This window comes from Cercospora beticola, chromosome 1 (assembly GCF_033473495.1).
Source record: "Cercospora beticola chromosome 1, complete sequence".
In the NCBI taxonomy this organism is placed as follows: Eukaryota; Fungi; Ascomycota; class Dothideomycetes; order Mycosphaerellales; family Mycosphaerellaceae; genus Cercospora; species Cercospora beticola.
This window is the reverse complement of record NC_088935.1, coordinates 4,100,573-4,113,435: the sequence shown is the minus strand read 5'-3', so window position 1 is coordinate 4,113,435 and position 12,863 is coordinate 4,100,573. Positions and strand designations below refer to the sequence as shown.

The window sequence follows — 12,863 nt, the reverse complement described above, 5'->3', positions numbered from 1 at the left end:
TACCATCCAGCTCCGCTGTCAACGTTGGACTCGAAAGTAGTGGTACCGGCGACGTTCTCCGCCCATCCACCTGACGCATCTTGCTGCTTGGCCTCAGCACCCCATTCAGTGTCTTCCTAAGACTGAGCTGGAGGGGCACCACGACCACGGCCGAAGCCACCACGGAACTCTGGGTTGAAGCCACCTGGAGCAGCACCGTCCTTGTTCTCACGGTCGCCGAAGTCACGGCGGCGGTATCCACCCTCGCGGTCACCACGTGGGCCACCACGGCCACCACCACGACGCTCGCGGTCGTCACCGCCCAACATGCCGCGCGGAGGAGCGTGCGAGCGCTGCTGCTTGACGTGGGTCTGAGGAACGATCTCGGCTGGGAGGTGGAGCCACTCGCGGAGGTAGTCGAGACCCTCTGGGGTGAGGGTGTAGTAGTAGTACTGCCACGAGAACTGAGTCTTCAGGTAGCCACGGCTGGTGAGCGACTGGCAAGCCTTGATGACCTGTGCGTCTTGTCAGTGGGCCATTGCAAACTGCGACGCGCTCTCGAAACGTACGTAGAGGTTCTTGGTGTCAATCTCGCCATGCTTTGGCAGGTTGAAGTCCTTCTTGGCCACGGCCACACCCTCCTTGAAGAGGTACTCGTGGATCTTCTTGCGGTCCTCCTTTGGAATCAGCCTGCAGCGCGTTAGCGAAACTGTGTCGCCGCGTTGGTGTGGCGCATAGTCGGATCGTACATTTTGGCGGTATTGGAGGTGCTGTCGAGGGTTTCGTTGGGCGACTGTCGTGGTGAAGCTTCAAGGTCACTTGTTTCTGCAATTCATAAATCGTACCTGCTAGCGCGTGGGCCGCGGAGCCGCATTGGCTTGGCTTTTTCAAAGGCTGCCTGAGGTTGACAGCATCGGTCACCGGTGGAGCCGACTCGGTTCAAACTTGCCCGACACAACTGCGGATTGCTATTAAGCCTCTGAGTGTTTACTATTAAGCCTCTGAGTTCCAAGGGCCTAGGGTAGGCTCCAGCAAATTACACAGCTTTTACTGCCTCTTGGACTCCACACTGTCTTCGGACAAGCGAGGCGAGCTTGCGAGCGAAGTGAGTACTCGGAGCTGCGAGCCTGCGAGCAATAGCGACGACGTACGATACCCGAGCGCGTAAGGCATAGGCCCCGAAAAAGGATAGCATTATTTCTATTAGGCAACCAACGAGACCGAGCCGAAGGCGAGTGTCGAGAGAGGCGGTAGTGTCCCTCGAAGGTATAGGGTAGGGCAGGTTGTTACGCCCGATAAGAACTTAGAGGCTTAATAGATAGATAATTCTTATACGCTAGTCTACCTCTTTTAACTAGAGTAAGTAGCACGCTCTATATTTTTCGTAGGTAGAAAAGCTCTTATACTAGTACTCTAGTAGAAAAACCTCCTCTTATTTTTATATTTTATAGTAAGCTCTATATAGCCTACCGCTTCTATAGTTTCTAGTTCTTCTTAGGACAATTTGCGTTGTTTTAATAGTTTAGATCCTTTATAGTAGTTCTCCTTAGTTATTTCTTATATTATTATATAACAGCGAAATCCTAGAGCTTTGTTTCGTTGCCCCTCGGCTAAAAGGCATAATATCCGAGCTTAGTAAGCACGGACAGCTCTGGGTTATGAATCTTCAGCATGTCACCACGTGACCTAGGCATTACGTGACATCACGTGACCCCGCTCTTACAACTATCTCCTTCCTCGGAAGGCGACGCCCCGGCGCTAAGCCCGGATTACGTACTTAGAGGCCGCAGTATATTACGTAACTAAGAGTGCTTACTAAGTTATATTAACTCTAAAGCGATAGGTAAGGGACTACGGAAGTATATAGGTCGTACGCGTACGGAACCTAGTTACGTAATACGAGCACGTAATAAGGCAAAATCTATAAACGTCGCCTAGTGCTAAGGCATTTAGCCTTAGCACGTATACTAACGCAATTTTAACTCCGCTTTTTAGCTCTAAGCGAGGATCGAACCGAAGACCTCGGATATGCCGAGCTACCGACTTCGGCCGAACTTATATTAGAACCGTAAAGCTCGGATATTCTTATAATAGCGAAATCCTAGAGCTTTATTTCGTTACCTCTCGGCTAAAAGGTATAATGTCCGAGCTTAGTAAGTACGGACAGCTCTAGGTTATAAATCTTTAGTATATTACTACGTAACCTAGGTATTACGTAATATTACGTAACCCTGCTCTTATATATTAGTACTTAGGAGCCCGATCTTCTTACTTACTAGCTTAGGAACTTAAGTCTATATATATAGTCTTAGTCCCTACGCTAGTATCTATATTAATCCTATATCTAACTCTTTCTTACTAGTTCCTAGAGTAGGTATCTTTCTATATAAATCCTACTTAGATTTTAACTTTCCTTAGTATCTAGTTATATAACTTATATCTAGAGAAATTCTAGTTTTTATAGAATATTTAGAATAGTAGGTATCTTTATAGATAGCTCTAAGTATAGTATAGAGTTAGATAGCTTATATTAGATACTCTACCTTTAGACTTAAAGTTTCTAGAGAGCTCTAGAGTAGAGAGACTAGTCTGCTTTAGAGTCTCCTATTTAGATAAAAGGCTCCTAGTAGCTAATTATTCTAGTATCTATAGAGGTACTACTATTCCTTTCTTTTATTTCTACTATCCTTACTCTTTCTTATTAAAGCCTTCTCTTAGATATACTTAGTTCCTCCTTTTTAGCCTATTTAGAGCCTAGGTTACTACTCTAGCCTCTAGACTTATAGTAGTATTTACTACCTAGAAGGGCTATCTTATAGTCGAGTATTAGAATCTTATAGTAGTTATACTACGCTAGCGTTGTCTTTATATTCTTAGGAGCTCTCTAATCTCTCTAGGTCGAAATTCTAGACTTTTTTTTTTTTTTGTCGCCTTCTTCCTACCTCTATAGGTGCCTAGCCGCCCTATACTTTGCTAGTATAGCCGAAGTGTAAGAGCTAGCGGTATATAGCTCGAGAGGCGTAGCTTACTAGGCGTTAAGGCATAACGGCTAGTGCCGCTTATGCTTAGCGTAGGACAAAAGTATATAGAACGTATATAAACTAAGAAGGCAAGAATTATTCTTAATATCTCTAGACGGGGAGTCTAGAGGCGCTTAATATATTACTATATTCTACTCCTTATAATTATAATTCTTCTACCTTATTAAGAGTAGCGATCTATTAAGGCCTATTATACTTACGCGAAACGTATCCGCCTAGCGGACTAATCGCGACGACGACGTACCGAACGACGGACAGCTATTAGGCTATATCGAAGAGATGTTAGAATCCGGAATAGTATAAGCTAAAGAGGAATAGGACGAGGATATAGATAATACCGACGACGCTAGTAACGCGTATATAATACGCAGGCGCCTCTAAGCTAAAAATAATGCGTTGCGCGAATAGCTAGAGATCTGTACTCTTAAGGCTAAGAACGAACGCTTACTAAGAGAGGTATAGATAATTAAATTGCTAGTACGGCTAAGCGCGATAGCGCTAGGCCTCGGACAGCCGACACCTTAGCAAGGCGACGCGTCCGCAAGTTATACGAGTAGCGTACGTTCTAAAAGCGACGAGTATAGCTTATACGAGTCTATTAAGCTACGTGCGCCTAAGCCCTTTAAGAGTAAGACTATAAAGGAGGTACGCGAATTTATCTATACTCTCGAAGTAAACTTTATAGCTATACCGAAGAGGTTTCCGACGGATTACTAGAAGGTAATTATAGGTATTATATACCTCGTAGGCGAAGCGTAAGAGGCGTAGTATAATAAACACCTAGGCGTTCTGCCTATAGGATATACCTAGTCTCGGTTCTATTAATTCCTATACGATATCGTCGGGGATTAAGCGAACTATATACTTCTCGTAACTATAGAATACGAGAACATGCGCTAGAGTAAGGGCTAGAGCGTGCGATAGTTTATAATAGACCTTAGCAACCTAGAGTCTTAGTTAGGTAACTATACTAAGGCGTAGCTAGTACGCTAGTTCCTCGTAAAACTAAAGCTATTACTACGTAAGGATATTATTAAGAACTATATCGTCCCTAATAAGCGTACTAACCTTGTCGCCCTAGTAAGGCGCCTCGAGCAAGCTAAGAAGGCTATACCTCGTAAGCCGTATCGTAGTAATACCGAGAACAAGTAGGCTAAGCGCAAGCGTACTAATAGCGACGCTCCTTATAAAGGAGCCTCTAGTTCGACTAGCGGCTAACGCGATACTTACGGCGGCAAGCCGAAGGGTAAACGTAGAAGTAAAGGCAAAGGCAAGGGTTAGCAACCTACGTACTTCGTATATAACGAGGTTAGCTATATTAGTCCTAACTACCCGAACTCTAGGAAAGACGGTAATAAGCCGGCTATTCGTAGAGTAACTATAGCAAAGGAGCGGGTTAGAGCGAAAAAAGCTAAGGCACCGGAGACAACGCGCGAGTTACTAGCGCTAAACTAGATAGCGATAACTCTCTACCGGTTTAGAGCGTACTAGCGACGCGTATAGAAGGAGAAGTCGAAACGTAGTTAGGTAGCAAGCTAGCTACTTTCCTTCTCGACGATACTATAGATATTAATATAATATTAAGGGCCTTTATACTATAGTATAACCTACTAATAAGGCCGAATGCGGCCCTGCTACTAGTTACTACCTTTATAGGTAAATTAGGGCACTATTATAGTACGTACTATATACGTATATAGATCGTAGACTCTAGTAGTAAGGAGCGATCTACGGGTAGTATCTTCTATATATATAATATACTAACTCCTAACGTAATCTTAGGCCGTCTATAGCGACGTACTTAGCGCGTACTAGCTAGTAGCGCTATAGATAAATAGCTATATAGTAACGATCGTTTTAGTAAGTTCGAAGTCCGAGAAGCCTATAAGTTCTTTAAGGATCTTTAGAAGGCACTAGTAGTGTTTATAGTAAGCCTAAGTAAGATAGGCGATAAGGTTAAGCCTATCTCTAAGGAGTTCTGTCGTTTTGACGATATTCTTAATCCGATAGAGAAAATAAGAAGCAAGCTAGTTAATAGCGTAGAGCATACGATTAACCTATAGCCTAGAACTTTGCTACTATTCCGCCTACTATATTACTAGTCGAGGCGAGAATTAGACGAGCTTAAAGAGTACCTAAAGATAGGACTCGAGCACGATTAGATCGAGCGTTCTAATAGCGAGGCAGGTACGCCTATCCTGTTCGTACTAAAGAAGAATAGTAAGCTGCGGTTATATGTCGACTACCGTAGGCTAAACGAGATTACTATTAAGAACCGGTATCTACTACCTCTAATTAGTAAGACGCTAGATAGGCTTATAGGAGCCGTATAGTTTACGTCTTTAGACTTAGCCGATACGTACTACCGTATTCGGATTAAGCTAAGTAACTACTAGAAGACTACGTTCCGTACGCGCTACGGCTATTTCTAGTATAAGGTAATGCCCTTCGGCTTAACGAACGTACTAGCGACGTTCTAAGTATATATTAACTATACGCTAGTAGGGCTAGTCGATATAAGCTATATAGTATACCTAGACGACATTCTAATCTATAGTAGGATACGCGAGGAATACGTGTAAGACGTATACGCTATACTTAAGAGGCTCTATAAGTTTAGACTCTACGTATAGCGTTCTAAGTATAAGTTCTTCTAGAAAAAGGTCGACTTCCTTAGATTCGTAGTAACTACCGGTAGCGTAGCGATAGACCTAAGCAGGGTAGCCGTAATCGCCTCGTAGCTAACTCTAACTACGCTAATAGAGGTTCAATCCTTCCTTAGATTCGCGAACTTCTACCGTCGATTTATCTTCGGATATTCGAGAGTTATAGCACCTTTAATAGCGCTATTAAAGAGTATAAAGGATAGAAAGAAGCTAGGGCTAATTAAGTAGGAAGTAGCTAAGGAGTAGGCGTTCTATAAGCTAAAGAATCGATTTTAGACTATACTACTACTAAGACACTTTAACTCTACGCTACGCCTACGAGTCGAAACCGACGCTTCCGACTTCGTAGTAGCTAGTATCCTAAGCTAACTATTCGAAGCGGAATAGTATCTAATTGCCTTCTTCTTATAGAAGATAATTAACGCTAAATATAACTACGAAGTTTACGATAAGGAACTACTCGTAGTAGTTAAGGCATTTAAGGCGTAGCGACTATACCTCGAAGGCGCTACGTATAAGGTTAAGGTACTTATTAATTACGCTAACCTTAAGGGGTTTATAGGCGTTAAGTAGCTAACGAGTAGATAAGCAAAGTAGGCGACATTCCTCGCTCTCTTTAATTTTACTATTAGCTATCGAGCTAGCAAGCTTAACCTAGCCGATACGCTATCTAGACGTAGCGACTACGTACGAAAGGCGAAGGAGATAAGCAACCTCCTACTATTACTATAGTAGAAACTCTAGGTATAGAGTACTATACCTATAAGCGGCCTAGTTATTGCCCGTATAAAAGCTACTTACTAGGCTTAGTTAGACACCCCAAAGGTAGTTATAGCGGCGGCTAAGAGCGGCGGGGTAGCGTTGCCTAATAGTAGGTATATTACGGCGGCGGCTAACCGTTCGGTTCGTCCGTTTAGCTTTACTCTGCCCTTGCGAGTCGCTAGCGCTATTGCTATATAAGAGTAGCCGTACGCTAACGTCTCGGACATAATTGTTAGGTATACCGCTATATTAGTATAGCTCGATCCGAAAGCAAAAGTACTATACGAGTAGGCCGAACGCGAAGGTATAGCGAGCGAGAAATATACCGTTAAGGACGGCTATATATACCGAGGAGAGGCCCTATACCTATCGAACGACCTAGTATTATAGACGTAGGTAATCTATATATACTACGACGATATCCTAGCGGGCTATTTTAGTAAGGATAAGACGGTAGAGTTAGTTAAGCGGAAGTACTAGTAGCCGGAGGTTAGCAACGATATAAAGTAGTACGTCGAGTAGTATAGTAGCTATTAGAAGGCAAAAGCGAGGCGCTATCGCCCCTATAGCGAGATAGCTACGCTCCTATTACCTAACTATCCTTAGAAGGATTTATCTATAGACTTTATTATAGATCTTCTACCTAGTAAGTAGAACGGCTATATCTTCGACGCGATCCTCGTAATTGTAGATCGTTACTTAAAGATAGTAACTTTCGTCCGAACGATAAAGCGCTATACTAGCGTAGAGCTTACGGACATCCTACTTAACGAGGTAATACGACTACGTAGCGTACTAGCTAGTATCGTAAGCGACAGAAGCTTAGTCTTTACTAGCTAGTTCTAGTTAGACTTCTGCTATAAGACGTATATTAAACGCAGGCTAAGCACTATATTCTACCTATAGACTAATAGTTAAACCGAGCGCGCAAACTAGACGCTTAAGTAGTACCTATATATCTATTATAGCGAGCGACAGGATAACTAGGCGTCTATTCTATCGTTAGCGGAATTCGCGTATAATAATAGCGCGAATACTACGCTTAAGATATCGCTATTTCGAGTAGTATATAGGTTTAATCTAGACCTTTCTATAGAAACGCGTAAGAGGGACATAGGCGAAGCTCGGGACGCGCTTCTTTAGAGAGAGGCACTAGTAGCGAAGGATACTATAGAGAGGTTAAAGCGGAACTACGAAGAGCTAACTAAGCGCTAGTAATAAGTAAGCGAATCTTAAGCTAAGTACTTTAATTAGAAGTACTAGCCGATAGAATTTAAGGTTAGCGACTTAGTCCTATTATCTATAAAGAACCTCTAGTTAAAAGTACTATCGAAGAAGCTAGCGGACAAATTCGCTAGACTATTTAAGGTTATTAACGTAGTCGGAAAGTAGGCGTACTACCTAGCTCTACTAACCGGCTTACGGATTTATAATATCTTCTATATATCTCTCTTAGAACTCTAGCGAGGCAGCGATACGCAGGATACTAGCCTACTACTCGTAGACGAGCAAGGCGAATAGGAAGTCGAAAGGATACTAGAAAGCTACGTAGAGAAAGGCGTAAGGAAGTACCTAGTTCGATAGCGTAGGTAGCCGGAGGAATACGACACCTAGGAGCCGGTAGAATATATCGGGGATTATAAGGCACTTAACGCATTCGAGGCGTAACGCGAAACTAAGTAGCTTATATATAAGGCGAAACTGCGGAAGAAACAGTAATACTAGTAGTTAGTAGAATAGCGGAGAATTCTAAGAATTCTAAACGCTAAGCCTCGCTAAGATATAAGTATCGCTAAAATACGAGAATTTGGAAAACTAAGACGTTACGAGAGGAGAGAAGGCATTTATTTATAGTATCTATAGATATAGCGCATACTACGCGTAATAGAAGTATATAGCCTAGAGCCGGCGAGACGTAAGAGTACCGCGAGGGCCTAGTAGAAGAGGAGCGCGAGGCCCGTAGGCTACTCGCCGCCTACGCCTAAGTCTATATTATTATCCTCCTTCTTACTCTTCTCCTTATTATCCGCCTCGAGCTCGGAGAGCTCTCCCTCGTCCTAAGTAGACTAGCCGGAGTAGGTAGAGGCGACGGTAAGGTCTAGAGCCTCGCTAGAAGCGCTAAGTAGGCAGAGCTTCTATTATACGAATTAGTACCGTACGGTATAAGTAAGCGACTAGTAGGATATAAGATATACCTCGTACTCTAGCTCGAATATACCGCGCTAGATAGCGAGGCCTATACTCGTCGCTGCGAGCTCGTTAGCGGAGGGCATACTAGTAGCTAGCGCCTCGCTAGCCTTCTTCGGCGTAGAGAAGATACCGGCGGACTTGCCCGAGTTGCTCTATAGGCGCTTAAGAGTAGTAGCGATAGCCTCGCCTACGTTATCGAGGCGTTAGCGGAGCTGCTAGCAGCGTATAGCGCGCGTACTCGCACGTAGTAGGCGGCGGTAGTAGCGCGCGCGCTACGCCTGCTTTATAAGGTCGGTATTAGTAATACGGATATACTTATAGTTAGACCTAGCGTAGCGAATATAGTTTAGCTACTAGCCGAGCTTTATGTCGCTATTATAGCGCGGCTCGATAGCTAGGTATAAGAAGTTAGCAGACTCAAAGTATATAATACGTATACGAACCGCGCGACTTACGATCTGCGAGGTATAGGAGGCAGCGCTAGTAGTCGTTATCCTCTGCCTTCGGTAGGTCTTCTACTATACGAGAGTCGTAGTTAGCGGCCGGGGTAGCGGGAGCGGCGGCAGCTCTCCTAGGAGGTATGTTGCTTGCGGGTCGCGTGCGAGGGAAGTGCTAGATAGTTAAGTATATAGTACGAGTCGGATACGCAGAGCTTGCTAAATATAGATAGTTAATAGAGAAAATACGCGAAGGGCATACGACGAATTTATAGTGCACTAGCGCCTCACAGCGCGAGCGCCGATAGCACGCACCGTTAATAAGCCCGTTGCTACGGAGGGTTGCTATATAGTAACTAGCTACGAACTAAGGCTCGACTTAACATTTACGTACGCAAGAAGCAGCACGAACGCACCGGATGCTATACTAAGACGACGGAGATACATAGTCTCCTCTCCGAGCTGAGGCAGCTCTATTAGAGGGAGGAGATAGTTGTAAGAGCCAGCGGTATATAGCTCGAGAGGCGTAGCTTGCTAGGCGTCAAGGCATGACGGCTAGTGCCGCTCATGCTTGGCGCAGGACAAAAGCACGCAGAACGCACACAAACTAAGAAGGCAAGAATTATTCTTGACATCTCTAGACGGGGAGTCTAGGGGCGCTTGATACATTGCTACATTCCACTCCTTACACGAAGCTATCTGTTTCCACCTGCGACCGCGTGGAGGTGTGCAATAGGACTTCGCAGGCTCAGAGGCTTAATAGTAAACACTCAGAGGCTTAATAGCAACTCCCTGTCGGACAATGTCGGACACAACTAACCTCGCCTAAGCTTCAACAAGACTTCCCCTCCGCAGTTCCTGCACTAGTCTGGGGCACGGCAGTATCGATGTCATCGTATTCGCCAATGTCACACTGCTTGCAGCAACAAGACCAAAGACGGCATTTGTTTGACATGTCAGGCGTGCTGTAGCGCCAAATACGGCGCGTTCTGACGGCTCTTGTAGGAGTATAAGAGGTCCTGCATAAGCCATAGCATGTTCCCTTTCAATACGACATTTTTCATTTATCACCATGGCTATCTCACTACTGACCATTGCTTCACTGGCAACAGTGGCTTTAGCCATCCCAGCCCAGCATGGCAATACCTCTCGATGCTCAACAACGACCATTGGCTTACCAACAACATCGCACCTGAAGACCTGCTCGGCAACTCGAACGGCCTCGTACAGCAGCTTCACATATACAGCGCTTACCACCACACGTTATGCAACGGCTGTTCCCTCTCCGCTGGTGTTGACCACAACCTACGCACCACCTTTCAGTCAAGTTTCCTCCCTACTTCCAACCGGCCAGACCTACACAAGCTATTCCCTTGATAGAAACGCCACTGGTCTCCAGGATGGGCAGTACGGCCAGGGTGCTTACGCTAGATTGTGGTCGACACTGAGCTACAATTCGACTGTACCATTCACGACCACCGTGACTCCAACACCCGTTGCTAGCAGCGAGCTTGTATTCCCACCAACATTGTACACTCCTTGCCCGCAGCAGGCAGATGCTTGCCTAGATTGCTACAAATTTCCGAAGGACTTCTTATGGGGCGTTGCTGGAAGCGCGTGGCAGATCGAAGGCGCTGCATTCGAGGAAGGTCGTGGGCCTAGTACCCTGGATCAAATTGGTGCTCTTGGTGGCCCTGAGGATACAGTAAACGCAGTGGTTTCTGACATGAATTACTACCTCTACAAGCAGGACATCGCCCGTCTCGCAGCGATTGGTGTGCCGAATTATTCGTTTAGTATCTCTTGGACCCGCGTCGTGCCGTTCGGCATTGCTGGTAGCCCGATCAATACTGCAGCGCTGGAGCATTACGCTGATTTGATCAATACCTGCATTGAGTACGGAGTACGACCAATTGTAACGCTCTCGCATGCCGATCCACCACTTCTTCATTCTTGTGAGTGGGCCAAAACCAACTCGATCAACATGGACTGATCACTCGTTCTAGACAACACCACAGAGTTCGCAGAATCGTTCTTGTACTATGCCAAAGAAGTCATGACCCGCTATAGTGTGAGTGTGCTGTCACTGGCATATTCCCTACATACTAATGTGACTTACAGGATCGTGTTTCTCATTGGGTCACGTTGAACGAACCAAATATCGCATATCCCGGTCAAACGACCTTCTCGGCTGTTCCAAACATCTTGCATGCGCACGCATCAGTCTATCACTGGTACAAGGAAGAGCTAAAGGGCACAGGTCTTGTCACTATCAAGTTTGCCAACAATCTGGCAGTTCCACTCGACAATGAAAACAACGATGACATTCGTGCAGCATTAAGATACCAAGATTTCATTCTCGGGATCCTTGGTAATCCCATCTTTCTCGGCCAGCAATTACCGGAAGAGGTGCTGAACACGTCGGGTCTCAACCTGACAGCATTGACAGCAGACGAACTCTCGTATTTTAATGGTACAGCTGACTTCTGGTCATTCGATCCCTATACTGCTGGCTTTGCGACTGCGCCTCCAGGAGGCATCGACGCTTGCGCAAAGAATCCAAGTGACCCACTTTGGCCGAACTGCGTCGTCAATACTAATGTTCAGACTGATGGCTGGCTGAATGGCCAAGGCAGCTATGCGTATGTTGCGCCCAACTTCATCCTTTTCCGCCTTAGCTGACCAGACACAGCTATGCATACATCGCGCCTCAGTATGTCCGTCAGCAACTGGGCTACATTTGGAATACATTCAAGCCTTCAGGAATTCTCATCGCCGAATTTGGGTTCAACCCGTTCATGGAAAGTTCGAAGACTGTTGTCGCACAGCTTTATGATCTTGAAAGAACGCTTTACTACTACGCTTTCTTGCGCGAGACGCTCAAATCCATCTACGAGGATAATGTCAATGTCGTTGGGGCACTGGCTTGGTCTTTCTTGGACAACAACGAGTTTGGAAGCTATGACCAGCAGTATGGGTTGCAGCACGTCAACCGTACGAACAGGGAGTTCACAAGGAGCTTCAAGCGGAGCATTTTCGATTACGTGGATTTCTTCCATCAGTATGTGGAGCAATGATTGTGGGAAGTGGGGAGGAAAGTTCGACAATCTGTAGGAGTAGCCGCGTTGCATGGTCTGGGCAACATCTCACGAGCGATTGTGTATGAGGTCAATAGTTGCGGGCCTTCGACCTTCGACATCCGATTTGGAGGAAAGAAGAGAGTCGGCCCGATCCAGGAGGATCCAAGAGTTATTCGCCATGCATGATGCATTCCAGTCCGCGGAGGCCATCGTGAACCCTACTGCTACGAGTACGAGCGAAGCCCTACACGTTACTACCACCACTACTGCAGATGATCAGCGGTCCTACCAAAGCCACCTCAAACTAGAAGTTACTAAGCCAGACCTCATGATATTAGCGTGAAGAGGCCATCACAACTGACATAACATGTGGTAGTGGAGTCTGGAGATGTTCGGGTTCTGTGCGTGCATGCCATTGGCCTAGCTTCAAAGTTCGAATTGACACTCCTTCGTGCCAATCCGCATCCAAGTCCAGCAAAAAGAGAAGTGCTCGGAGAGTGTTCTACGATATTACTCGTAGGCTCGCCTTCAAACATCACCGGGCTGCACTCCTGTCTACCGGATCACACTTGTGGTGTCTTGATCAGGAATGGTATCAACTTTAACAACTGCCTTGTAACAGTTCTGGGCGATGTGGCGCATAGAAGAAACCTTGGAACCGCACTAGTTAACTAGAGTCAAACTGCCGCCCCGTGAAGAAGACCGGAT

General features: G+C 45.5%; 2 protein-coding genes across 2 annotated transcripts; one reads left to right on the top strand and one right to left on the bottom strand.

Annotated features, from left to right (window-relative positions):
- Window positions 1–116: 116 nt before the first annotated feature.
- On the bottom strand, window positions 117–853 carry RHO25_001639 (uncharacterized protein; the record flags this gene model as incomplete). The annotated part of the gene is made up of 3 exons (XM_065602130.1): window positions 117–494; window positions 549–669; window positions 825–853. 3 exons carry the CDS (start codon window positions 851–853, stop codon window positions 117–119), a joined length of 528 nt encoding a protein of 175 aa, XP_065458202.1.
- Window positions 854–10,147: 9,294 nt separating this feature from the next.
- RHO25_001638 (uncharacterized protein) lies at window positions 10,148–12,152 on the top strand (the record flags this gene model as incomplete). Its single annotated transcript, XM_023594248.1, has 4 exons — window positions 10,148–11,030; window positions 11,082–11,146; window positions 11,197–11,717; window positions 11,768–12,152. 4 exons carry the CDS (start codon window positions 10,148–10,150, stop codon window positions 12,150–12,152), a joined length of 1,854 nt encoding a protein of 617 aa, XP_023459136.1.
- Window positions 12,153–12,863: the final 711 nt, after the last annotated feature.